Source organism: Pithys albifrons, chromosome 16 (genome assembly GCF_047495875.1).
Source record: "Pithys albifrons albifrons isolate INPA30051 chromosome 16, PitAlb_v1, whole genome shotgun sequence".
Lineage (NCBI taxonomy): Eukaryota > Metazoa > Chordata > Aves > Passeriformes > Thamnophilidae > Pithys > Pithys albifrons.
In genome coordinates this window covers 1,414,458-1,441,508 of record NC_092473.1, presented here as the reverse complement: position 1 = coordinate 1,441,508, position 27,051 = coordinate 1,414,458, and the positions used below count along the sequence as shown (strand labels likewise).

Below are 27,051 nucleotides of genomic sequence, written 5' to 3'. Positions count from 1 at the left end.
CCCCAGCAGCACCCAACATGCAGCCAGGGCTGCAGCGAGGCCAGACTCCAGTGTTTGCACACAAGCCATAATAAATTCTCCCTTGGGCAAGCTCAGATGCCCATGACCAGCACAAAGCCTTCGTTAGGCGGAGCCTAATGATGTGAGATTTGAGATGTAAGATGTGCCACAGGGCACTGGATGCATCTGGGCAATAGCTCTGTCCTGTCTCCATCCACCCTGCCAGGGGAGGGTCCCAGCTGCCCACCCAAAGCCTCAGGAACCTCCCCCCTCACTCAGCAATTCCCAAAATTCTATTTTTGGGGAATTTGCAGTCCAGCAGTTGCAGCACACAGCAAAGGCAGCTCAGACCACCAGCAGGGAAGGAGCAAAGCGAGAAATCGACGTTACAGATTGGGGAAGTGCAACAGTCCTGAAAAATGAACCCATCTCTAAACATGGACTGCCCTAAAAGGTCCCAGAGGAGCCAGTGGGAAAAGGCAAATCATGTTCTTTCTCCTCTATGTGTCCTGCCATGCACAAAGACAGCGGATCCCACCTGGCACCAACTCCTCCACCAGCCCAGACTGGGCAGAGCAGGTGCCAGGCAGGACCAGGGCACAACACGAACCCAAGGAAAGCTGCAACACCTTCAGCATGGAGATGGAAAGTAACTACCCAGCCTTGGGAGAACATGGATCCCAGAACTGCTCTTGGAAATAACTTCCCCAGGTTGACAGGACCTCTACTTTGAACTGACAAACGAGGCTCTGGAGCTGTGTGGGGAATGCTGGTCCTGTACTGGCCCAACACAGTAAGGGCTGCCAGTTCACCTTCCTCCACACTTTCTGCCCAAGACTCCTTTGAAGGGCTCTGAGGATGCCCTTGCCAAGTAGAATGAGTCTGCTTTACTCAGCAGGTCTCACAGAGTCAGAGCCCATGGCCAAGCTGACAGCAACAACAGCTCTTACCTGTTAGAACAAACCAGAAATTATGTAAGAAGGAAAAAAATATCCACACCCTGCAAAAGTCCTGCTCTGTTCCTTGATAGACAGTCAGATCCAAGGGTACACCAAGGAAAGCTAAAGGTCCCCAGAACCTCAGGAAGACAAGGCCAAATCAAACTGGTCCCAGACAGCACAGAGAGGTGCTGGGATGATGCTGGGCAGGCAGGGAGCTGCCCCACAATAAGGGCAGAGCCCACCTCTCTGCAGGCACCAGGACATTGTTTGTCCTGAGAGTTCGAGTGCCTCCACAGTTGCAGAAGGGAGGCTGTGTGGAACAGATCCCACAGAGACACTGAAAAAATAACCCTGCAAGAGGAATGGTCCCCAGCATCTCGGTGTCCCCCGTCCCTCCTGCTCTGCTGGGTGCACTTTGGGGCTACAGATCCAGGCAGACACACAAAGCAGACATTGCCTTACCCCACAGCAGGGCATCTTTCAGCTGCTCATCAGGTGCCCCATCTCACTTCTGCTCATCTTCATCCCTGGGCTTTCACCTGATTCCCGAGTCCGAGGCAGCAGCTCCCACAGAGATGGTTCAGTGGCAGCACCAGGGTCTTGACCAGCTCCCCCAGTCTCACCCTCACAGCAGCCACTGCTGCCACCCCCACGCTGCGAGGTCAGAACTGTCCTCCCCAGGAGAAAATCAGCATCACATCCAATGATCCATCCAAGCCAAGCAGGGAGGGCCAGTCCCAGACTCACAGTGTCCAGCAGCAGCACAGCCCAGGCACACCAGGAGCAGCCCTGGGGGGACCAGCCCCTCCTCTAGGTTAGAGGAATGTCAGCAATTCTGAGGGTCTCAGATGTGTCTGAGCAAAGCCTGGGGCAGGCTGAGCCCCACTCCCTCAGTCTCAGCACCTCAGGGTGCACAGGCACCCCCTCCCTGCTCTCCTCCCATTGTACCAACGCTCTCACCCGTTGCCAATCAACACCGAGTGCTTTTCATCACACAGACACCCGAGCCCTCATTACAACCCCGAGCCGGTAACAAGGCAGTGCAAGGCCATCCGAACCCCGGGGTCGGGTGTCTCCGGGAAAGACAAGAGGCAAAGCCCATTAAACATTGATCAGAGGCTCCCATAGTGTCCCTACTGTCCTGCCACCAGGATGCTCTGAAGGGCCAGGAAGGGCTGAGCTGCCCCGGGGACTGAGCTGAGCTGCCCCAAGGATTCAGTGCTGAGCTGCCGCAGGGTCTGTGCTGAGCTGCCCCAGGGACTGAGCTGAGCTGCCCCAGGGACTGAGCTGAGCTGCCTCGGGGATTCAGTGCTGAGCTGCCTCGGGGATTCAGTGCTGAGCTGCCTCGGGGATTCAGTGCTGAGCTGCCCCAGGGATTCAGTGCTGAGCTTCCCCAGGGACTGAGCTGAGCTGCCTCGGGGATTCAGTACTGAGGTGCCCCAGGGGCTGAGCTGAGCTGACCCAGGGACTGAGTTGAGCTGCCCCAGGGACTGTGCTGAGCTGCCCCAGGGACTGTGCTGAGCTGCCCCAGGGACTGAGCTGAGCTGCCCCAGGCTCAGTGCAGAGCTGCCCCAGGGATTCAGTGCTGAGCTGCCCCAGGTACTCAGTGCTGGCTCAGCATTGCCCCAGCCCCTCATTGCTGGCTCAGCATTGCCCCAGCCCCTCATTGCTGGCTCAGGACAAACCTTTGTGAAAATGTAGCTCCTTGAGCACATGAGCCTGAGGAGAGCAAAACTCATTTCCTACTTTCAGCTTTGGACAGTCTTCCCACACATCACCTGGCTGAGCAGTAGCCACCCTCAAGCCAGGGGCAGCCTGTTGGGATCAGGGAGCCAAGGACCCCTCCAGGAGAGGGGCAAACTCAACCTGCCACCACCACCTGCTCCACCCTACTGGAGCAGCCCCTCTGTCTGTTGTTTTGGCAGTGCTGGCCACACAAACAGCTCTCTGACAGTCGGTGTTTCTGGGAAGCTGCGTGTGTGTGAGTGTAGAGCCTGGTACTCACGAATTGCCGCCGCAGCTTGGTCTTGACACGCTCGGCCTTGGTCTCAGGGGGGTGCACGGCATAGCTGAGGGTCCCCAGGTGGTTGTCCACGGACAGGCTCTTCCTCATGTAAAAGGAGCGGGTGCGGAAGTAGCTGAACGGGGCGTCCTCCACCGCCGTGCCCAGCTGGGCATCCCGGGGCGGGTCCGTGCAGTCATCCTCCAGCCGCCAGGCCTCCCCTGGGCAGAACAAGGAGATGCCACTCTATCAGATCCACAGCCCACGGGGTGCCCTACCCCTCCAACCAGCCTCTGGGATGGGTTGGACATCTCAGCCTTGCTGTGCCCATCCCACACCCACGCACAAGCCATGGGGCGCAGATGCTGAGGGACTCACTACCCTGGGCACATCCCTGCTTCAGACCCTGAGTACCCCCTGCCCAGGCAACAGCCCCTGCTCCCAGCCTGCCCAGACCCTCATATTCACCAACCCCAACACCTTCCTGCCAGGAATCAGTCAAATATAGTTACAACCATAGAAGGGTTTGGGTTGGAAGTGACCTTAAAGCTCATCTCAGTCCAACTCCCTGCCACGGGCAGGGACACCTTCCATTAAACCAGGTTGCTCCAAGCCCTGTCCAACCTGGCCTTGAAATCTTGCTTTGTGAGTGGGAAAAATGAGGCATCACAAATGTTACAAATTGCAAAAGGATTTGCTGCCATCTCCTCCTGAAGTTAAAAAACAGCTTTATGGCACGGCCAGGAGTAAATCAACAGCCACATGAAGGACAGAAGCCAGACCTCCTGTCTCCACCATCCCATCAGCAGCAGCTCTGCAGGGCTGAGAGCCCAGGGACAAACCCCACTGACACTGTGACAGCAGTGGCAGAGGACAGCGGGCATCATGCAGGGCTGGTGCTCCCAGGGCAGGACTGACCACATTTCATTGCAACAAAAGGGAAAAACAACCAAACAACAGGAAATGTCTCCGGAGTGTCAGCGCTCTGCTCTTTCCCCTTCAGCTCAGATGCTGCCTGCTTTTTGTTGCCAATCTCCTCTTCACATCTGGAGCTTGTATTGCCTCCCCTGCTCAGCCAAAATCGCTGCTCAAGCCCTGACAAACAAACAATAAAACCTCTTGCTCAATTCTTGGGAAAATGATCAATTATTAGCCCAGAAGTGCATCTCACAGGATTGCCTTCAGAGGCTCTGCCCCTCATGCAGCCTCTTCCCAAGGCACCATCCTTTGTCTCTTGTTTCTGACAAACCTGGCACTTTGGAGCACAAATGACAACGATCTCACCACACCAGGGCTAAGGAACAAAACACTTCCAGAGTCTGAAGTGGATCATGGCCTTAGGGTAAAAACCAGCCACAATTCAGTGAGTTCAGTCCAGTTTACCCAGCAAGGCTGTGGGATTAACATGGAATATGACAAGACACAGGTTGTACTACAAGCCACCAGAGGAGCAACCACCTACTCACACTGCCAGAGGGCAGGATTAGACTGGATACTGGGAACAAATTCTCCCCTGTGAGGGTGGGCAGGCCCTGGCACAGGTTGTCCAGAGAAGCTGTGGCTGCCCCATCCCTGGAAGTGTCCAAGGTCAGGTTGGATGGGGCTTGAAACAACCTGGTCTAATGGAAGGTGTCCCTGCCCATGGCATGGAGTTGGTGTGAGATGATCTTTAAAGTCCCTTCCTACCCAACCAGTCCATGATTCCATGAAAGAGGCAACCCAGAGCACAGCACTCTGAGCATCACATCAGTTTTTAACTCCCCTACTTTCAATTTAATAAGCTGCTGCTGCTGCTGCTCCTTTCCAAATGTCACCTCACACAACACAGGAACTGCTGTTTGAAAGCTGTGATTATTCAGTGCACAAACACATCAATCGGAGGCAGATCCAGGCTGGGAGGCAGAGGCAGCCCCGCACCAGGGCCACGGCAGGGCTGGGAGCAGAGCTGCCCGCCACAGGGGGTGAGCTCACATGGGGGAGGAACCAGTCCCAGAACCCCTGTGCCCACCTGCAATGGCCCAGCCACCACCTGAGCCAACCCTTTGTCCCAGTTCAGCAGGTGGGAGCAGTTTATCCCTCTGTGGGTGTGACCAAAGCTGTGCATTCTAAACCCTCTGGGCCATTGCCCAGCAACTGTTCCCAGTGTCCCATTGGCTGCAGCTGCCCAGGGCACAGCTGAGCCCTCAGGCTGGGAGCTGGCTGGGAAAGAAGCCTGGCAGAGGAGCTGGGAGAACTGCCCTGCAGGGAGTCCTTGGCACCTCCACACCCACCTGAGGGCTCAGCTCTGCCCATGGGCCAGCAACGAGTCCAAAATCCCCCCTGACTGCCAGAGTCAGATCCCCCAGTGTGGAACTCCCTGCCCTGGGGGAGGCACTGGGGGCTCCCACCTGGACCTGGGGGTACATATCTTGGGGTTTGGGGACTTCTGGGACCTCTTGTCGGATCCAGAGGAGGAGCAGAACCTGGACAGGAGGAGCCCACCACTCTCCACCAGACTGTGCCATCATCTGCACCAACAGGTTTTTCACCTCCTTTTCCTCTGCACTCGAGGGAACCACGTGGGGCTCAGCACAGGGGCCACCAAACCCCACTGTGTTTGTGCCCCAGGGGGTGGGTTACACTGCTGGGCTTTGGGGGTTAAACCCAATCTCTCTTTGTGCCATTGCATTTATTGTAATCTTGTTATTAAATTGTAACTCTGACTAATAATCTCTTTTGTGTTGGGTTCATTTCTCCTGATGGTTTACCTTTAAACCAGCACATCCCTGTCCCTGGGACTGTCCCCTCCCAGCCCCACAGCGTGCCCAGCCCCAGCCACCACTGCTCTGCCACCCTGGGTGAGGGAGGCTGAGGCCATGTACTGAACTTGGACAGTCACCCACCACACCCACTCTGGGCACGACACTTTGCTGAGGATGAGGAGCTGGGTTTCAAGCTCCACCTGGGTCATATCTGACCCTGGTTTCCCAAGGACTTTGCTGCTCTCTCTCCAAGGAGCTACAGGAATTTCATCTTCCAGCACAGTCCAGGAGCTGGACCAGAGGCAGAGGTGCTCCTTGGGCTTGCTCAGGGGTGATCCTCACCAAACCGTGGTTCCTTCTCCCTGGGCATGGAGAGCCATTGTAGAGGGAGCCAGGACCTTGTCTACTCCAAAAAGCTTTTCTATATTCTGAAGGAGCTTGCTCCTAATTGATTCCAAACAAGTAAATAAATGATCAAGCCTAGAACAATCAGAAAGGAGAGATCAAGAAGCGATAAAATCACAGAATTGTTGGGTTGGAAGGGGCCATAAAGCTCATCTCATTCCACCCCCTTGGGATGCCACTCACAAGCTTAGGGCCAACCATCCTCACGCTGTTCTGCCCTGGAACTGCTCACCCCTCTGGCAACCAGAGCTGTGCCCTCAACATCATCACCTCTGAAAGGTCTAAACATCCTTTTGGGCTTGACAGTAATGACTCCTGCAAAACCTTTCTTCTTTCCAAATTGGAAGTGTTGAGGAGGACATCCCAAAGGATAGAGGGGCAGCAAGGACCTGGTGCCTCCCCAGTAACTCCTTTGAGCACAGACAGGCTGATCCCTGCAAGTGCAAGGAAAATTAATTTCAGGGTCCTGGTCTAAGCTCAAATCCAGCTGCTTCCTTTTGGCTCCTTTCCTTTCCTCCCACGGGCATAATTCCAAACAAACTCACGCCAACCTTGTTACCAGTTTGCTTCTTCCCAGTTCCACAGCAGGGGCATGGAGCCAGTTCCTGAAGGGCTCTGCATGTTGCCTGACAGACAAGGGAGGGGAGGCAGGGAAGAGCTCCAGAGTGGCCTGTTCCTTCCAGGTGCAAGAGGAGGAAACTGCAAGGGATCAGGAATGTAAACCACATGCAGAAACTTCCCTGGGCAGGCTGCAGGTGAGAGCAGCAGGTGAGAGCAGCAGGTGAGGGCTGCAGGTGAGGGGAGCAGGTGAGAGCAGCAGGTGAGGGGAGCAGGTGAGGGCTGCAGGTGAGGGCAGCAGGTGAGAGCTGCAGGTGAGAGCAGCATAAGGGCTGCAGGTGAGAGCAGCATAAGGGCTGCAGGTGAGGACTGCAGGTGAGAGCAGCAGGTGAGGGGAGCAGGTGAGAGCAGCATAAGGGCAGCAGGTGAGGGCTGCAGGTGAGAGCTGCAGGTGAGGGCAGCAGGTGAGGGGAGCAGGTGAGAGCGGCAGGTGGGAGCAGCAGGTGAGGGCAGCAGGTGAGAGCAGCAGGTGAGAGCTGCAAGTGAGGGCAGCAGGTGAGGGATGCAGGTGAGGACTGCAGGTGAGGGCAGCATGAGGGCTGCAGGTGAGGAGTGCAGGTGGGAGCAGCATGAGGGCTGCAGGTTGAGGGCTGCAGGTGGGAGCAGCATGAGGGCTGCAGGTGAGGAGTGCAGGTGGGAGCAGCATGAGGGCTGCAGGTGAGGAGTGCAGGTGGGAGCAGCATGAGGGCTGCAAGTTGAGGGCTGCAGGTGAGAGCAGCAGGTGTGAGCAGCATGAGGGCTGCAGGTGGGAGCAGCAGGTGTGAGCAGCATGAGGGCTGCAGGTGAGGGCTGCAGGTGGGAGCAGCATGAGGGCTGCAGGTGAGGGCTGCAGGTGGGAGCAGCATGAGGGCTGCAGGTGGGAGCAGCAGGTGTGAGCAGCATGAGGGCTGCAGGTGAGGGCTGCAGGTGGGAGCAGCATGAGGGCTGCAGGTGAGGGCTGCAGGCAGCCAAAAGAGGAAGATAGAGCAACAGAGACTCTTTCTCAGTCCCACACCTACAACTTCCCAGGGGAAGAAGAGATCAGCAGAAAGGGCAGCTCATTTCTCTGTGCCTCCAGCCTGTGTGAAATCTCTTGGCACACTTCCTTGTGACACCCAAGGGATAATTGCTGGGACAAGGCAGGCACTGCTGCCGTTCAATCAAACCTCCTTTGTGCTTGTCCTCCCCTCGCTACATCCTGGGCTTGTGGCCATAAGGATTTGGGGTTAATCCAGGAGCACTGCCCTGGGCAAGGGGGTGAAGGATAGAGGATGGAGAAGGAGAGCTCAGGGCCTGTCCCAGCTGACCACACCACTGTCGTGGGTTACCTGAAGGGGAAAAACAAACCCAGACCAAGAGGAAACCCAGACCTGTCCATCAGCCCAGCCTTGGTCGGTGAATGAGAAGGAAGGTTGGTTTTGAGAGGAGAGGCTCAGCAGCCACAGGCTCAGCTCTTCTGTCCATCCTTGGGGCCCCAGTTCCCTGACAGGCACCTTGGTACCCTCACAAGGACCTGCAGAGGAGCCATGGTGCCACAGCAGGACAACCTCCTGTGCCCTCCCATGGAATGACAGGAACACCCCTCCTCCAGCTCTGCCATGCTGGAAGTGCAGGATACAAAGGAAAAGGCTGAGGAGCACATCCTGATGGTCAGATGAGGATGTTCCATCTCCCACCTTGCTTGGTGACTCCTCTGCCCATAGTCCCCAGAACAGCAGCAGTCTCAGTGTGGTTTCCTCCCTGGAGAGTGGTGAACTCTCCATGATGAGCTTATCTCCTCTCCCATGGACAGCCCTGTTCCTGCCAAGCCTTGTGCCCTGTGGGGGAGCCTCTTACCGAGCTCATTTTGCCCATGTCCCCCCACCTCAAATGGGGAGCGGTGGAATGTGCTTAAACCAAACTCACCAGCTCTTTAAGGAAAGGTTCTTATCAGAGAATCATGGAATGATTTGACTTGGAAAAGAATTTACACACCGTCTCATTCCACCTCTTTGCCACAGGCAGGGACACCTCCCACCAGCCCAGGTTGCTCCAAGCCCCATCCAACCTGGCCTTGGACACTTCTGGGGATGGGGCAGCCACAGCTGCTCTGGGCAGCCTGTTCTATGTCCTCTCCCTCCTGATACCCTCCCTGCAGCCCAGCCCTAACTCCTAGATCCTGGTGGGAACCCTGCTTTCCTTGCCAGCCTCCTGGGGCTCATTAACTTGCAGTGCCCCATGCTGCCCCACTCTTGTCCTGCTGTCCAGATGTCCTACCCTGCAGTGCCATCCCTTCTTTTTCATCTCCATAATAGCATCCTGAAAGCCTTCATAAGCAGTTAATTAGCAGCTCCTAATTGAGCCAGAGAAAGAACCTGAGAGATCTGAACAGAAAAGAACTTATTCCTTCATCCAAGGTTCTGGCTGAGCAGGGAGCCTGCCAAACTACGAGGGGTTTCCTACTCCTCCTCCTATTGGCATCCTTGGCACCTTCCAGCCATGAGTACAACAAGCTCCTAAACTCCTGTTAGGTGAACTCAGGGCTGTTCCTCAGTGATGCTGTGCAGGGAGGGCTGTGCATGGGGTTTGTTCCAGGATGGCTGTTCATGGAGTATGAGCCTCTCACAGGACAACGAGGTGTTGGCAGCAGAAGCTGACGAGTTTCCAGTGGGTCTGACTCACTCTGGGACATCATCCCACGGTCTTACACCAGCTTCTCACTCCCTCCCTCCCACTCCAGCACAGCTCCCTGGAAGAACCAGCACACCAGCCAGGAAGGGTACTCTGGATGCCATGTCCTTCGTGGTGGATGCTACACAACCTTTCCTACAGGTATTCCTCCCATTCCAAGACCCAATCCAACAATTTGATAAGATGAAAGTCAAAACGTGGTTCCCACACACGGCAGAGCAGTCCCTCAGGTGCTGCAGGACACCCAGGGGCTCCCCCAGGACATGCACAGCAGGAAGGGCTCAGTGAAGTCCCAGATCTGCTCAGTGCAGTCCCAGATCTGCTCAGTGCATGACTTTAGGGAGAATTAGTAGCACCAGGAAATGAAATACAGCCTTCAAAGCATTAAAATTAATCCAGGGTTTGGACAGCTGCTCTGCTGGGTAACACAGGGATCTGACTGTGAGTTGGTTAGACTTTAAAAAAACATAAAAATAGAAAAATCCAAGGGTGCCGTTTGAAGGGAGCTGTTTTATAAGGATTTTATTCAGCACTGGGTTGTCAGCTCTGGCTTGCAGGCCTTATCTTTGTTTCAGTGCTAATAATCCCTTTTCCCATCATTTTTATAGTCCCACCGTGACTCTGCTGGCACCAAAAGCGCTGAAACGCTTTGGCCACCAGTGGCTTTGCCAATAAACTCGCTCAGAGCAGCTGGCCCAAACATATTAGTATTTCATCAGGATCAGCAGGAGAGTAGAATAACACGATAAAAACCCTCAGAGCTGACCTGAGAGCCAACACACATTGCCAGGCTGGGGAGCATTTGCAGATCTCCAAGGCCAGGACTGTGGGAAGAGCACAGTGAGATGCTCCTGTCGAAGAGCAGCAACAAGTGCCCTCAAGCCACTTTATGACATAGAAAAGAGGCACTTGGGCTGTTGCAGAGGCCAAGGAGCCCCTGAGAGAGCAGCTCACCAGGTACATGTGGCCAGGACAGGCAGTTCACCCAGAGGCAGAAAGGTCCAAGCATCACCCACAGGCAGAAGAATGTGAGCATCACCTCCCTGCCTTGGGTGGCTTTCAACAACCAGCTCTTCTATTTCATCAGCATAATATGAATGAAGGGGAGGTTTAGGCAACAAGCGCAAAGAAAGGCTCAACTAGGGGCAAAACCCCCAGAAGTTAATCAAGAACAGCTGGTTTTGGAGAAGGTTAAACCCCACTTGGGCTGAAGTTGGGTTTGTTGTTTGTGCCCCTGCAGAGGCAGGGATGGTTTGCTGGGGTTGTGCAGATGGGAAGGGGCAGACGCTCATCCCGGTGCCGCAGAACTCACCGGCTGAAGGGACCGTGCAGCCGCTCTGCTGCTCAGAGGCCGAGTGCTTCTCGTAGGGCTTCTGCTCCGGCATCTCCTCCCTGAAGGCCGTGGGGTCCAGCAGGGGCAGCCTGCTCAGCACCGGGGACTGAGGGATGCTCGGCAGCGTCCGCGACTTGCCCAGCAGTGGCCGCTGCAGTTTTCTGTCCAGAGACCTGCGGGGACACAGCACAGGGCACAGCCCCTCAGCAGTGGGAAGGGGAGTCAGGCCAGGACCCTTCTGGGACACATGTGATGCTGGCTGAGCACACGGCCCTTCATAAATCATGCAATTGTTTAGGTTGCAAAAGCCCTTTAAGATCATCAAGTCCAAGCATTAAGCCAGCAGTGCCAAGGCCATCACTAAACCATGTCCCCAAGTGCCACACCTACAACCTTTTTCAAACACTTCAAGGGATGGGGACTCCACCACTGCCCTGGGTATCTGTGCCGATGCCTGGCCACCTTTGCCATGAAGAAATTTTCTCAATATATAACCTAAACTTCCCCTGGTACAACTTGAGGCTGTTCCCTCTCCTCCTGTCCCTGTTCCCTGGAGCAGAGTCTGAGCCCCCCCAGCTACCCCTCCTGGCAGGGATTGCAGAGTGCGAGAAGGTCCCCCCTGAGCCTCCTTTTCTCCAGGCTGAGCCCACCCACAGATCCCTCAGCTGCTCCTGCTGCTCCAGCCCCTTTCCAGCTTCGTTCCCTTCCCTGGACACGCTCCAGCCCCTCAGTGTCCTTCATGTCATGAGGGACCCAGAACTGTCCCCAGGACTGGAGGTGCCTCAGCAATGCCAGCACAGAGACAGACACAGCCCTGGGCCTGTGGCCACCTGGGCACACACCAGCTCATGTTCAGCAGCACAGCTTGCAAAGCTGCTGCTGTCACAGTAGAACCTTCTCTCTTGGCCATTGCACTGTAATTGGGATTTGCATCTTGAGCTGCAAGGCACAACCAGCATAAACAGCACCCAAGGCATTCCAGCCCCCACCTCAAAACTCACAGATAATCTGAAATACTATTGTTAGAGGGTTCAAGAGTGAAGGGATACAAACTGCCTTTGAGACAATAAAACCCCACTGAGCATTGTCCAAGACACCAGAAAGGTATTTGTGGTAGAAACCAGGTCACTCCAGGGGCCCAGGGACAGGCACTAGGGAAGGTCCAGTCTCCAGCAGCAGGGGCTGCAGAGTCATAAAGGTGTCATGAAACGTAGAAACACAAATTCAAGGTCTCTGTGGGATCAAAACTCAACTGAGTTTGATGATGGGGCTCCAAATCTGCAGGGGTGACCAGGACACACATCCATGTGCTAGCAGTGTGACCACACATCACCACCTCCTTCAAACCCCCACAGTGAGCTAAGCCCTGCAATGGGAACAGGTCCCCCTTCTCCTGCTTCACCCCAGAGCCTCCCCCAAGGGATGGTCCTCAGGTGCCCTCCTCAGGGATGAGACTGGCCCAGGCCACGCTGCAATGTGGGAAAAAGGGATGTGATAAAAAGGAACAGTCCAGCACTGCCGTGGGGTAAGGAGGGGTGCAGGGACCACCCTGTGCCCAGGGTGCAGACTGGGGGCACCCCAAGGCTGTTCCCTGTCCTCTGATGTCACAGACCACATAGCTGAGCCCAAATGAGCCCCCAACACACCCCAAGGGGGGTGTTCCCCAACCATGGAATGGTTTGGGTTGGAAGGGACCTTAGACATCACCTTATTTCAACCCCCTGCCATGGGCAAACCTCATAATGAACAATACAGATCCTTCAAATTTCCATCCAAAATTCAATTCTTCACTGGTTAATGCTCATTTGTTATTGTGCCAATATTAACCTTTAGCTTAAATAATTATCCCCCCTCTCTGGTGTTTGCTCCCATGATTAATTTCCATTATAATGAAGTCCCAGCCCCTTTCCGCCTGCATTTTTCAAGGCTGATTAAGGCAAGTTCTTTTAGTCTCCCCTCACAAAATGAGCTTTCATTCCCCATGGATGTTTCCACATCCCTCACCGCCCTCCCTCTGTCTTAGACTCAGCATCCTCCACCCATCCCAGAGCATCACAGAAACATGGAATGGTATGGCTTGGAGGGACCTTAAAGCTCATTCAGTCCCACCCCCTGCCATGGGCAGGGACACCTCCCACCAGCCCAGGTTGCTCCAAGCCCTGTCCAACCTGGCCTTGGACACTTCCAGGGATGGGGCAGCCAAAGCTTCTCTGCCCAACCTGTGCCAGGGCCTGCCCACCCTCCCAGGGAACAATTCCTCCCCAGTATCCCAGCTAACCCTGCCCTCTGGCAGTGGGAAGCCATTCTCCCTTGTCCTGTCCTTCCAGGCCCTTGTCCCAAGTCCCTCTCCAGCTCTCCTGGAGCCCCTTTAGGCACTGCAAGGGGTTCTCAGGTCTCCCAGAGCCTTCCCTTCTGCAGATGACTCCCCCAGCTGTCCCAGGCTGGCTCCAGAGCAGAGGGGCTCAGCCCTGTGACCATGCAGAGCTGAGCTCCTGGTGCAGACAGCAGGGCAGTCCCTCTGCCACCCTGCACACTCCAGCACTAAATTCCATCCTACATCACTCTCCAGCCCTCCAGGTCAGGCAGGCACAGTCTGTCCTGCCAGAGCCGCTGCCCCTCAGTGCCCACCTGTCACTGCCACCTTTATCACCATCATAGAACAGAATCACAGAGTCATAGAATCGATTGGGTTGGAAAAGACCTCCAAGATCATCAAGTCCAACCCTTGATCCAACTCCAGTCCCTTTACCAGATCATGGCACTCAGTGCCACTGCCAAGCTCCCCTTAAAAACCTCCAGGGATGGGGAATCCACCCCCTCTCTGGGCAGCCCATTCCAATGCCTGAGCACTCTCTCTGCAAAGAATTTCTTTCTGATCTCCAACTTCAATTTCCCCTGGCAGAGCTTGAGCCCATCGTGCCCCCTTGTCCTATTGCTGAGTGCCTGGGAGAAGAGACCAACCCCCACCTGGCCACAACTTCCCTTCAGGCAGTTCCAGACAGTGCTGAGGTCACCTCTGAGCCTCCTCTTCTCCTGGCTAAACACCCCCAGCTCCCTCAGCCTCTCCCCACAGCACTTGTGCTCCAGTCCCTTCTCCAGCCTCGTTGCTCTTCTCTGGCCCCGCTCCAGCCCCTCAATCTCTTGCCTGACCTGAGGGGCCCAGAACTGAACACAACACTCAAGGTGTGGCCTCCCCAAGGCAGAGTCCAGGGGAAGGGTCACTGCCCTGGGCCTGCTGGCCACGCTAGTTTGGATCCAGGCCAGGATCCCATTGGCCTTCTTGGCCACCTGGGCACACTGGTGGCTCCTGTTGAGCTTCCTGTTACAAACACGGCAGCAGCTCCCAAGTGTGTGTCTGCTGTCACTCAGAGGTGAAGTGACACAGGGATGGTGCCATGCAGCCATTTCCCAGGGGATGGTCCCACCAACACAGCAGGTACGTGGCAGGGGCAGAGAGCAGGAGCCACGGCCACGGGGCAGCCCCACCACCCACTGCCAGCCCCTGAGCAGGGATGGGGAGCACATTTCAGTGTTAGCATCAGGATTTTATTAACATAAATGAATCACACTCATTCAGTTCCCAGGTGAGGCTGCACAGAGTGCTCTGGGAATAGGGCAGGGTCAGCACTGCCCCAGGCCTGGAGAGGCACTGCCAGGGCTGTGTCAGGTGCTCAGCACCATCCTGCCCACCCCATGCCCCACACTTCACTGGGATCAGCATGGCAACAAGCTGCACAGGAGATCCAAAGCCAGAATTAGCATCCTGAGCCGTTTCTGTTCCAGCAGAACATTTGTACCTCTCATTGTAACACATTTCACTGGCACAAGGCAACAGGGATCGAGCTTAACACATCGCTGTGCTGCAGAAAGGAGTTCAAACCAGCCCTTTTATTCTTGCATGCAGATCCCAGGATACCTGTGCACAGCTCCATCACCTGCAGAACCTCCTGAGCATTTTAGTGCTCCATCCCTTTGTGCCCACAGGGCCACTCACACGAGCCACATGGGGGGGAACACAGAAAAATTCACTCTGTTAGAGGAGCAATTTTTAAGTTGAATGCCTGCAGGCAGTGATTTATTTTATCAGAAAAAGCAGAACAACTAGAAATCTGTTTAGGCCTGAAATTTGAACTCAAATTCCCAAGCACGCTCTGGCTCTGTGGCTCCACCATCCTGTGTGTTGTGACTGAAGCCCATGGCACCACACAGCCCCTCCTCATCCCAACCTCCCCAGTGGGATGAGGAGGAGAATCAGAACAAGGCAAAACCCATGGCTTGAGATAAGAACAATTTAATAATTGAAATGCAGTAAAATTTAATTATAATAATAGTAACAGTGATAAAAATGGAGATAAGAAAAGGGAGAGAGGATTAAAATCCCAGACAAACAAGTGGTTTCCAAGACAGTCTCTCACCACCCAAAAAGCCCAGCCTGTCCCCCAAGCATCAATCAGCCCCTCCCAGCCAACCTTCCCCTTTTCTACACTTGGCATGATGTTCCATGGTCTGGAATATCCCTCTGGCCTTGATCCTTCCCGGTTCTTGTCACCTCCTTGCTGGCAGAGCGTGGGAAATGGAAAGGTCCTTGACTTGGGGAGGGCACTGCTCAGCAACAACCAAACCATCAGTGTCACCAACAGTGTTCTCATCCTAAATCCAACCACATCCCTGGACTAGCTTTTGGGAAGAAAATTAACTCTATCCCAGCCAAAACCAGGACTCTGTGCACAGCTACAGCAGCAACTGTCAGCCAGGCCCTGATCCCATGGGGAAGTCACATTATGTCTGCATCTGCTTCCCAAGCAGGCTCCCCAGCTGGGTGCTCTCAAGGATGCCACATCCCATTAGCACAGATCCCTGCTGGAGTGTGAAGTTCAATTAGAAAAGCCATAATCAACACTGCTACAGCCTATATTTAGCTGCTATTCAGCATTTGGGTAAGAAGGAGAGCACATAATCAAGTCATGACAAGGGTGGAAAAATCCTTCTGGCTGGGTGTGAGAGCTCAGGCAGGAGCCCAGTGACAGCTCCATCACCTCCCAGTTCACAGCCAGATGGGGCAATGTGGGAACATCACAAGTGCCAGGTCCCTGCCACCAGCCCTGGGGACAGCCACAGGCCCCCCCAAGCCAGGGAAAAGCTTCTCTCCCTGGAGCCCACTGAGGATGCAGAATATTTAACCCCCAAGTTTTCAGGGCTCATCAGCTCTGCTGCCTCCAAGGCTGAAGATCTCCCCAGGAGAAGGATGCAGGATCCAAACCCAGGTACAAATCTCTCCTTCCTCTGTTCCCATCCTAAAGATCTCCTTTTCCCTAACTAGGCAGGGGGCACTGCTTCCCCAGGCTCTGTTGAAAGCACACAGGCTGACACAAAGAGCCACCAGACCAAAAAAAGTGAAAAGAAAATAGACAGAACACATCTCCAAAGCTGTGCTGTGTCCAGGGCCTCCCCTGCTGGGATAGCCTTGCTGGATGGCTTTTCCATCCCCTGGGAAAATGAGGGGAAGGCTTGAGACAAAGGGAAGGATAATGCAAGTTAAACCAGGGAAAGCCAAATCCTGCATCTCTCCTGCAAGCTGGAAGCAAACTGCACACACTCCCAGATTGTTTCTGTGTGGGAGAAGCTGCTCTCTGGAGGGCACTTCCCAGCCCAGTCCATGGAGCCTGCAGCTTGCCCGGGGAAGGATGGAGGAGTCACCACACCAGCCCCAGCAGGAACCCAGAGGCACCAGAGAGGGCAGCAGGAGTGGAAAATAACCCTAAACCCACCACTATCACCATCCAAAAAGAATCCCAACAACCCTCCCTGATTCCCATGATTTCCCTGGGAACTGAGCAAGAAAAGCTCATGCACATCTCCTGGAAATGCCCAAGGATGGTGACACTCCAGACATGTCCCATTCCTGGAAGAAGGAAGCCTTCCCACAGCACCCAGCCCCAGCAGCTCCCAGACAAACCCCAGCACCCCCTGTGCAGATGCAGCTCCCCCAGCCCTGTCAGGGGCAGGCTGCTCATGGAAAACGGGAAGCAGAGGGGAGGGAAATCTGGGGAGGGAGGCTAAGGAGGGACAGGGGCAGCAGCTGCCCCAGACCTTGCCTGCCTTCTCCAGAACTGTAGCTTGGGGACAGCCCTGACATGTGAGGAACACGTGAGGCCACTTCCAGGCTCAGAGGGGGATAACACATGTCCCAAAGAGCTCACAGCCCCAAAGGGCAAATAAGAATTAAAAAAAAATAAAATAGAGAAGCCAAAGGGCTGCTCCTCCTCCTCCTGCAGCACCACATGGCATTCCACAGGTAACTGGGGAGGGGAGGGCTCCTCTGCACCCTCAGTCCACTAAATCTGCTGAGTGAAGGAAGCTGATAAAGCTGCAGGTTTGGAGAAGAACAGCTGAATGTGGCATGGACATGAGGCCAGGACTGAGGGAGGATGGCAGGGCCAGGGGCTGGGACAGGTACTGCAGACACTGCCCCCAGGTCTTCTCCTGTCCATAATGTGCTTCTCAGCCTGCTCCTCCAAGGAGGTGTAACTGAGCAATCTGACCTTAACAACTCGACAAGGGTTCCAGCTGGATTCAGGGAAATGAGAAATGCTGCAAGCCAGGAGGAGCCCATGCCCACCACAGCCCCCTCTGGAAGTGGGGTGAGAGCAGCCACAGCTCTGCATGGGAAGAAGGTGAGCACCTCCTGCACTGCCCATGGCCTCTTACTGCAAGTAATGGATGCAAAATGGAAAAAAAGGAACAAAACACCCACATCCACTTCCTGAAACAGCTTGTGGAGACCCTGATGGGCAGAAGGTGACAGGCACAGGGGGAGAACATGGGTCCCAAAGTGCTCACGGTCCCAAAAGCCAAACAAGGATGCTAAAGAGCCAGGGCAGGAGCAGTACTGCATCCAGGTCTGGGGCCCTCAGCACAAAACATGTGGAGCTACAGAAGCAAGTCCAGAGGAGGCTGTGGAGATGCTCCAGAGCTGGAGCCTCTCTGCTCTGGAGCCAGGCTGGGAGAGCTGGAGGTGTTCACCTGCAGAAGAAAAGGCTCTGGGAGACCTGAGAGCCCCTTCCAGTGCCTAAAGGGACTCCAGGAGAGCTGGAGAGAGACTTGTGACAAGGACCCAGAATGACAGGAAAAGGGTTTCCCACTGCCAGAGAGTAGCATTAGATGGGATTTTGGGAAGAAATTCTTGGCTGTGAGGGTGGGCAGGTCCTGGCACAGGTTGGGCAGAGAAGCTGTGGCTGCCCCATCTGTGGAACTGTCCGAGGCCAGGTTGGAGCAGCCTGGTCTAGTGGAAGGTGTCCTGCCCATGGCAGGGGATGGAACAAGATGGACTTTAAGGTCCCTTCTGTGACAACCCACTGTCTGGGGGAAGAACCCCCTTCAGGGTGGGTTGTCACACCTTCCCACTCACATTCTGGGATTCTTGCCATGAGGTTTCCCTGCAGTGCTCAGCTCCACAGCACAGGGCTCACCCTGTACTGCATCACACTGTCCATGCCCAGGGGAGACACAGAACCTGCTCCTGTGGAAGGAGCCAGGACACCCCACCAGTCTGGGCCAGGGCAAGGCCAGCCCAGCTCCCTGAGCCCAAAGCAAGGCACAGCTGTGTCTCTGGCACCCCAGGAGGGCACGGGGCTCACCAGTGCCAGCTCTGCCTCGGGCACACTGTGAGCCATGGAGGTGACATCCCCACCCAGACCACAGCAGCAGACAAGCCGACATCTGCCTGCAGCCGCTTTCTGAAGAGGGGCTCTGCAGGAAAAGGCAGCAGTGGGAACAGAGGGGAAGCAGAGGAAGCTGAAGGTGCCTCAGAAGCTGTTTGTGGACAGAAGCACAAGGCAGCAGTGGCAGTGCCTCCAGGATGTGGCTCAGTGTGGTCCAGCACCCAAAGCAGTGGCAGGACCCCAGGGAGGGCAGGGAATGAAGTTTAAGGGATCACACAGCAGCGGGGAAGCCTAAAGAAGGAGTCTGAGAAGAAGAAAACAACTGGGTAACACACAGAGTAGCCTTGGAAACCAAAGCCCAAGGATTTCAGAGGGGAGCAGAGCCTTCACAGGGCATCCTCACCTGTTCAAATCACCAGTTTGCTCTGCAAACCTTATCAGCTGTGAGCAAACCTGTGAGTCACTGGCACTGTTTCCAGTGGATTGACCCCAGAGATTGCAAAACCAGAGAAAATCACTGAGACATCTTCCCTTTGCATTCAGAAAACACCCAAACAGAAACCCTCCTTTCTGGCTGCCCGGGATGTGTGTGTGAGGAGCGGAGGATGAGAGCTGAAACAGAGCAGCTTTCATCTGGCTGTGAGACAGTTTCAAAGCAAAACAAAACCCAAAACAGCATTCAGCATGCAAGTTCAGAAAAGAAAAAAACAGCCATGTGAAGCTATAAAAATACCTTCCCAGGCTCAGCTGTGAGCTGGTAAATACCACAATTTCCACCAGCTGATTTGCAAAAGCTTCTTCTCCTGCCACCTCTCTGGCTTGCAGAGCATCTCTCCAGCCAGAGCACTGAATAAAACACTGCTGGTATCCAGGGAATAATTGCTCCTCTCCCTGCAAATGCATTTCATCTCAGAGGGATGAGCCAGGCATCAGGGGCTGTGGGAGGTGCAAGAGAGGAGGTCACACACCCCCATGTGCTGAGGGCAGCCTCAGCAAAATGTTTCAGAGCTCCTTGGAGGAGGATTCAGCACCACTGACCCCCACGAGCTGCTGTGCCCTGAGACCCAGCCCTGCTCCCAGCACCACCCTGCTGGGCTGGGGGAAAAGTACCACATTTCTCAGAAAAGGGCCAAGAGTCCTTTTTGTGGCAAAAGCTGCCCTCAAAAGCACCACTGATACCATTATGGCACTCCAAGCTGGGCAACAGACAAAGCCATCCCCAGGGATGCAAAACACAAACCTTCACATCAGCAGTCCCAGGCTGTGTTTTATAGCAACACCTCCATGTCACCATTCACAGAAATGCAATTGTTAAAGAGGGGAAAGGAAATACATGGGGGCAGACACTGCCACTCATTCATTCAAAGGATGTTGGTTTCTTTATAAAAGAACCTCTTTTTCCAGCTCTGTTGCAGGCAATGATCTACATCCCCAGCCCGTGGGGAGCTCTGCCCACTCTGCCCAGGAGCACCCAACAGGGCCCCCACAGCAGTCACCCTGCCCTATCCCTGTGGTGCCACCAGACCATCCCCTCCACATCCCACAGGAGAAGAGCCCTGTGTGCCCCCTGCCCTCCTGCTCCACTGATCACACACCAATAACAGGGGTGAGGCAGGGAGCAGGTTCTCAGGAGGGCTGTGGCAGAGCCCAGCACAGCTGGAGTTGCACCTCCACAACAAAAAGTCCAAAGGCAGAAAGTCCCCAAGGCCAGGGAAAGAAGCAGGAACATTTATGGATTGTGAACATTTATCCTGCTCACAGAGCTCCCTCTGATAAATGGGGAAAGAGGGCAGAGGAAGGTGAACACACAAATCCCAGTGTGACAGCAGAGCAGACGAGCATCCTCCCTCCCAGCAGCTGCTCAGCGTGACCTGCATCCTCAGGGACCAGCGTGGGGAATGTCCCAGGGGCCCTGTGCTTGTGGCCAGGCTCTGCCACCCAGGTCACTCAGACAGGGTGGCCAAAGGCAGCCAGGGTGCTCTGCATGCAACACAAAACACTCCCCAGAAGGACAAGGGCTGAGGCTGTGCCCCCCACCTTCGGAGGAAGGGGGTTTGAGATGCATAAACAGCTCACAAACTAAAGGTCCTGCACACTGGAAGTTCAGCCCATGAGTGGGATGCAACCCCCAGGGACACAGCAGTGACTCAGAAACACGGCCAGCCCCGAGGCAGGAGAGGGACAGCAAAGCCTGCCCGGGCCATGGCTGGGACAGGTTTGGGATGTGGCTGGGACAGGTTTGGGCCGTGGCTGGGACAGGTTTGTGACATGGCTGGGACAGGTTTGGGACATGGCTGGGACAGGTTTGGGACATGGCTGGGACAGGTTTGGGATGTGGCTGGGACAGGTTTGGGATGTGGCTGGGACAGGTTTGGGACATGGATGGAACAGGTTTGGGACGTGCCTGGGACAGGTTTGGGACGTGCCTGGGACAGGTTTGGGACGTGCCTGGGACAGGTTTGGGATGTGGCTGGGACAGGTTTGGGACATGGATGGAACAGGTTTGGGATGTGGCTGGGACACATTTAGGACATGGCTAGGACATGTTTGGGACACAGCCACTGCATGATGGACACATGAAATGAGGGCAGAGAAAGTGGCTCAGAGCAGAGCAGTGCAGACAGGAACACAGCTCCCTGCTGTAAATGACAAAGTGCCCAGTGCCACACTGCCAGTAACCACACAGTGATGTGCAAAGAGAGGGAGAGCAGAGAGGAGAAGGAGTTCTGTGACCTGCCAGGGCTGAGGGAGAGCACACACCACCCCCTCCCCATGGTCACAGCACACAACCACAGATGTTCTGCCCTGGATCCCAGCTTTTCTTTTGGGGGGGTTATGCATCTCCTGTCTGCCTTGAAAAATTCTGGGGACAAAAGCTAATGAAGCACAAGTAACATGGATGACAAACATCCCGGCTCCAATTTTAAAAGGCTGGCTAATCTACAAGCTGAGTACACAACTGCCTCCTTCACACCTGCAGACACCTTCCAGGGCTGATGGGAAGGGGTCCAGCACTGCAGCCACCTCCAGCACCACAGCTGTGATGCCCCCTCACTGCTGACCCCAGCCCTGCCCCCATTCCCAGTCTCATGACACAGGGCTGGTCTCCCTTCTTGCTTCAAAATCCGAGTCACACGACAGAGGAGACAAAAAGCCACTGAGATCATCTTGGAAAGGACACTGCTGCCCCTGACAACACGGGGCAGAGGCTTCAGGCCTGAACTCGACGTGCTCCAGCACAGAAAGACACTCCAGACAGCTTGGCTTGCTTTAAATCCTGTAATTTCTGCAGCATGGCCAAGTTTTCCAGCACTGGAGGCAAACAGTGGCAGAGCTGATCCATCTCTGACTACTAACCCCTGGCAAAAATAATTATTTCATATGTTTTGGTCAAAAACCAGATTTATAATCATAGTCTTGTTGTTGTTTTAAACCCTCCTGGGCAGCACCTTTCATCCAGAACCCTGGGCTGGTTTTCGTTCTCCTCTGAAGCACAGGAGGGAGGTCACCACCATGGTCAGAGGGACAAGCCCATTCAACAAGACACATTTTTATGCTCCCAGCCCTTTAAAAAATGGCTTTCAGTGCAGGAGTAGTGGGAGCTGGGAGGAGCTGGGAGCAAAGTTCCAGCAAGGACCCCTCCAACAGCTGTTCATGACTTGGGTTAATGGATTTCATCTCTCCTGTGAGGGGACAAAAAGGCCCAAACCAGCACAGAGAAAGCCAAGCCCTGCCTGTGGCAGCCACAGGGACCAGGCAGGAACACCTGGGGACAAATTTCCTCCAAGGCAAACTCAGGTCTGGTCCCAGTCATAGAATCATAGAATTGATTGGGTTGGAAAAGACCTCCCAGATCATCAAGTCCAACCCTTGGTCCAACTCCAGTCCCTTTACCAGATCATGGCACTCAGTGCCACGGCCAAGCTCCCCTTAAAAACCTCCAGGGATGGGGAATCCACCCCCTCTCTGGGCAGTCCATTCCAATGCCTGAGCACTCTCTCTGCAAAGAACTTTTTTCTGATCTCCAGCTTAAATTTCCCCTGGCAGAGCTTGAGCCCATCGTGCCCCCTTGTCCTATTGCTGAGTGCCTGGGAGAAGAGACCAACCCCCACCTGGCCAGAACTTCCCTTCAGGCAGTTCCAGACAGTGCTGAGGTCACCTCTGAGCCTCCTCTTCTCCAGGCTAAACACCCCCAGCTCCCTCAGCCTCTCCCCACAGCACTTGTGCTCCAGTCCCTTCTCCAGCCTCGTTGCTCTTCTCTGGCCCCGCTCCAGCCCCTCAATCTCTTTCCTCAACTGAGGGGCCCAGAACTGAACACAACACTCAAGGTGTGGCCTCCCCAAGGCAGAGTCCAGGGGAAGGGTCACTGCCCTGGGCCTGCTGGCCACGCTAGTTTGGATCCAGGCCAGGATCCCATTGGCCTTCTTGGCCACCTGGGCACACTGTTGGTTCCTGCTGAGCTTCCTGTCCCTCAGTCCCCCCAGGTCCCTCTGCCTGGCTGCTCTCCAGCCACTCTGTGCCCAGCCTGGAGCACTGCAGGAGGTTGGGGTGGCCAAAGGGCAGGACCTGCACTTGGCCTTGGTGAACTTCAGTCAGCCCTTCACTGAACTTCAGCACCAAAGGCAAGGAACCAACCCCCAGGGCTGGGCTGAGGGTGCAGCTGTGGGATGCAAGGAAGCAAAGCCCAAAACCCTCCAGTTTCCAAGCCAGAGCCCTGACACAGCTGCCAGGCCATCTGCAAAATCACAGCATCATTAAGGTAGGAAGAGACCTGTAAGATCATCAAATCCAACCATCAATGAGCACCACCACGATGTTCACCACTAAACCACATCCTCAAGTGCCACATCCACACGTGTTTTGAACACTTCCAGGGGCAGGGACTCAGCCACTCCTGTGAGCAGTTTCAGCTCAACACCCACAGAGCGAGGCAGGGACAGATTCTGCCAGGGGGAGCACATCCCTGCTGCAGAATGCACATCCTTGCTGCAGGAAAAACAGCCTCTAAAACCTTCAGCTGGAATAAGCTCTCACTCTCCCAGTGAAGAAGCTGTGGCTGTCCCATCCCTGGAAGTGCCCAAGGCCAGGTTGGATGGGGTTTGGAGCACTCTGGGCTGGTGGAAGGTGTCCCTGTCCATAGAATCAATTGGGTTGGAAAAGACCTCTGAGATCACCAAGTCCAACCCTTGGTCCAACTCCAGTCCCTTTACCAGATCATGGCACTCAGTGCCACGGCCAATCTCACTTTAAAATCCTCCAGGGATGGGGAATCCACCCCCTCTCTAGGCAGCCCATTCCAATGCCTGAGCACTCTCTTTGCAAAGAATTTCTTTCTCATCTCCAGCTTCAATTTCCCCTGGCAGAGCTTGAGCCCATCGTGCCCCCTTGTCCTATTGCTGAGTGCCTGTGGCAGGGGTTGCACCTGGATGGGTTTTAAGGTCCCTCCAACAAAACCAGTCTGTCATTCTGTGATAAATTCTATCTATTTGTTCTTTAAAGCAACCTAAAAATGCACTGAAACTTCCCAGTTTTTCCACAAACGTGGATTTGCAGCCGAAAAATAGATAGAATAGAGAGAGCCACACAAGTTCTGCACACAGGGCAGGCAGCAGGGCCTGGAGCAGCCAGCAGGCACAAATGCCAGCTCCAGGGGTTTCCAAACACCCATGCAAGCACAGGGATGCTCCAGGCAGCTGTACCCACACCAGGAGCTGCCTCAGGGGTGGGGATGAGGGCTGGGGCTCTGCTCCCCCCACACCGAAGTGCCTGTTAGAGCCAGTGAACCAGAAGGAGCTGTTTATTCCCTCCTGCATTCTCTCCCATCAAAAAATACCAACTAGAAATATTTTGCATTAATTTGTATAATTGCCAAGTATTCCTACAGGGGAAAACATAGAATTTTTGTGGAAAAAAACCCTTTTTAATTATGAAATGAAGTATTCCAGTTTTCCCATCTGAAACATTCCCAGCAGCAGTGTCCTTTTTTCCGTTCCTCTTTGAAATGCTTCTTCCCGGATCCAGAGAGAGTCTCTTTTGTCAACACATCTCCTCTCCCTTTCCTCCCCAGCTCTGCCTGAGCCAGCTCAGCCCCACACATGGGACTGCCCAGGGTCTCCACAAACCCTGAAGGTTGCCCACTGTCCCCAGACACCCTGGGGACCTCCCAGTGTCTCCACAAACCCTAAAGGTTGTTTAGTGTCCCAAACGCACCCTGGGGGCTGCCCGGTGTCCCCACATCCCCCGGGAATGCCCTGCACAGGCAGGAGCAGACAGAGAAGGGCACACAGGGACAACTCCCTCTCAAACCCCTTCCTTTTGCCAGCCACCACTGTTATTAGACGCTGTTAACATTCCCATCCGCTGTCTGGAATCACTTCCTTCCCCCTCTCCATGCAAATCCCCGTGGTGTGGATTGCTGGGGCTTTTGTTTCCTACCTGCGCCCCCACCCAGCTGTGACTCAGAGCCCAAACAGAGGGGGATCAGCATCAAACGGGCTTTCGAGCAACCGTGACTCACAGGCCAAGGCTTTCTGCTGGAGGAGACATCTCCTGCAGTCACACTTCGTGTGTAATTCCCCTTAATACCAGTATCATTTCTCCTTCCTCCCACTACCCCATCCCAGTACCACTGCAAAACAAAGGATGACCGGTCACCTCCTTCTGCCTAATCCAGGCAAGGATTAGCTGCAGATTGTGCAGAAATAGGCAGCTCCCAACCTCATCTCCCAGCCCAAAAAGTGACTTTCAAATGAGGCCAGAGCCAGGCAGAAAGGGAGAACACAGGGTGCAAACCACATCCCTTGGCTTTAGACACAACATGGCCCCAAAAAGATGGCAAAAGAGAGCTTGGATATGCTCTTCCACTCATCAGATCCAGAGTTTTCCCAGCCAGCTCCCAGGTATGCATGCACTTTCATGGGGCAGATATTAAACACACCTCCATCTGCAACCATGGGAGCAGGTTTTTGAGGAACATCAAGAGCACATCTGACTCTGTTCACATCAATTCCTCCTCTCCCAAGGGAGTGGAGCCAGGAACCCACTGCAACACCAGGAGCTCTGCAGAGCTGAGACCAGCAGCTGCTGGAACTGGGAATACACCCTCGTGTTCCCCAGTGCACAGAAACCTCCACAGAGAAGCAGGATGTGTCAGGAATTGGTGGAGAGGCCCCTTGCATGGACAGGTTTGATGGAGAGACGGATTTCTTCTCCGTGCTGCTCCCCAAGCCCCTTCCTGATAGATCACAGCCCTGGAGCTGCAAACAACGGGGAAGAACAAAGCTAAAAAGCCTCTTTAGGTTTAATATACAAAACCCAGGCAGCTCAATCAAGCAACAAAAGCCAAATGTCAGTTCCTCCCGTGGCACCGCCACTCTGCTCACAAAACAGCACCGCTCACATCTGACAGCTTGTCATGGCTGTGAGACACGAGGGACTGAGGGACGGGGCACACACAGCCTGGGGAGAGGCTGGCACAGAGCAGAGGAGAGCAGGGCTCGGTCCTGCAGCTCACCATGGACCACCAGCACAGAGGGTGAAGGGGCAGCTGTGAAACTCAAGAGCTGAAAGTCATCGGTGACCCAAGAGGCTCAACCCCAGCCCCAGAGCAGCAGGACAGGTGGGACAGGGCACAGAGTCAGGAATGGTTTGAGTTGGAAGGGACCTTAAAGTCCATCTTGTTCCAACCTCCTGCAATGGGCAGGGACACCTTCCACTAGCCCAGGTGAATCCAAGTCCCGTCCCGCCTTGGACACTTCCAGGGATGGGCCAGCCACAGCTTCTCTGGGAAACCTGTGCCAGGGCCTGCCCACCCTCACTGGGAGGAATTTCCTCCTAACATGCAATCTAAATCTCCCCTCTTTTAGTTTGAAACCATTCCCCCTTATTCTTTCACTGTCTGCCTGTGTAAAAAGTCACTTTCCTTCTTTTTTTAATCCTCCTGTAGGCACTGGAAGGGGCTCTCAGGTCTCCCTGGAGCCTTCTCTTCTCCAGGCTGAGCACCCCCAGCTCTCCCAGCCTGGCTCCAGAGCAGAGGGGCTCCAGCTGTGGAGCCTCAGCACACCCCGAGCCCCAGCACGATGATCCCAACCAGCATCTTTCCAACCGAACGAGGCTGAAGTTTTTGTCTCCTAAAGCTCTTCCTCGTTTTTGCCCAGCCAAGCTGTGAAGGTGCTGAGTGTCCACTGTTCCAATTAACAGGATTAAGAGGTGCTCAGCACCTCTGTGGAGCAGGCCATGGGCTGAGTCACTAACACTGGATTTAGGATCTATTTCCAGCACCAGCACAGGCCACTTCCATGCAGTAGTGATGGACATTGATTTTTAAATAGGTTACAATGATCTGCTGCAGCAAAACTGTGAGTCCATGCACCCACACACGTTTTCCTGCTGCTATCTCAGCAGGCCAGGCAAGTGTCAGTGCTGGGAAGTTTGGAATATAAGTGCCTTAAACACCTTATTGACTAATTCCAGGTGAAAACTTCTCACTTAAGCCAAAACACTTCCAAGTTCCTTACTTGTTTTCCCCTTTAAAATGCAGGCTTCTTTCCATATGGGCATGTCATTTAAGAGCAAAAAGGTTTCGTACAAAATGTGTCAAAAAAACAAGCAGGAAGAGTCAGTCAAACTCTCAGCCCCAGAGAAGCCCCTCGAACATGCCTACCTATCACCTTTCCCTGTCTCCTGCTGCGTGCAGCCAACA

At 54.6% G+C, this 27,051-nt stretch overlaps 1 protein-coding gene across 3 annotated transcripts in view; it reads right to left on the bottom strand.

Annotated features, from left to right (window-relative positions):
* LOC139679499 (ankyrin repeat and fibronectin type-III domain-containing protein 1-like) overlaps nucleotides 1–27,051 on the bottom strand; it is a 262,772-nt gene that overhangs the window by 169,675 nt on the left and 66,046 nt on the right. For all 3 annotated transcript variants that reach the window (XM_071571290.1, XM_071571291.1, XM_071571294.1), the window contains exons 2-3: nucleotides 10,669–10,862; nucleotides 2,947–3,164 (exon numbers count right to left, since the gene is read on the bottom strand). In XM_071571290.1, coding sequence (XP_071427391.1) covers nucleotides 2,947–3,164; nucleotides 10,669–10,741 — 291 coding nt within the window. In that variant the 5' untranslated portion in view covers nucleotides 10,742–10,862. The remainder of the gene's footprint in view (nucleotides 1–2,946; nucleotides 3,165–10,668; nucleotides 10,863–27,051) is intronic.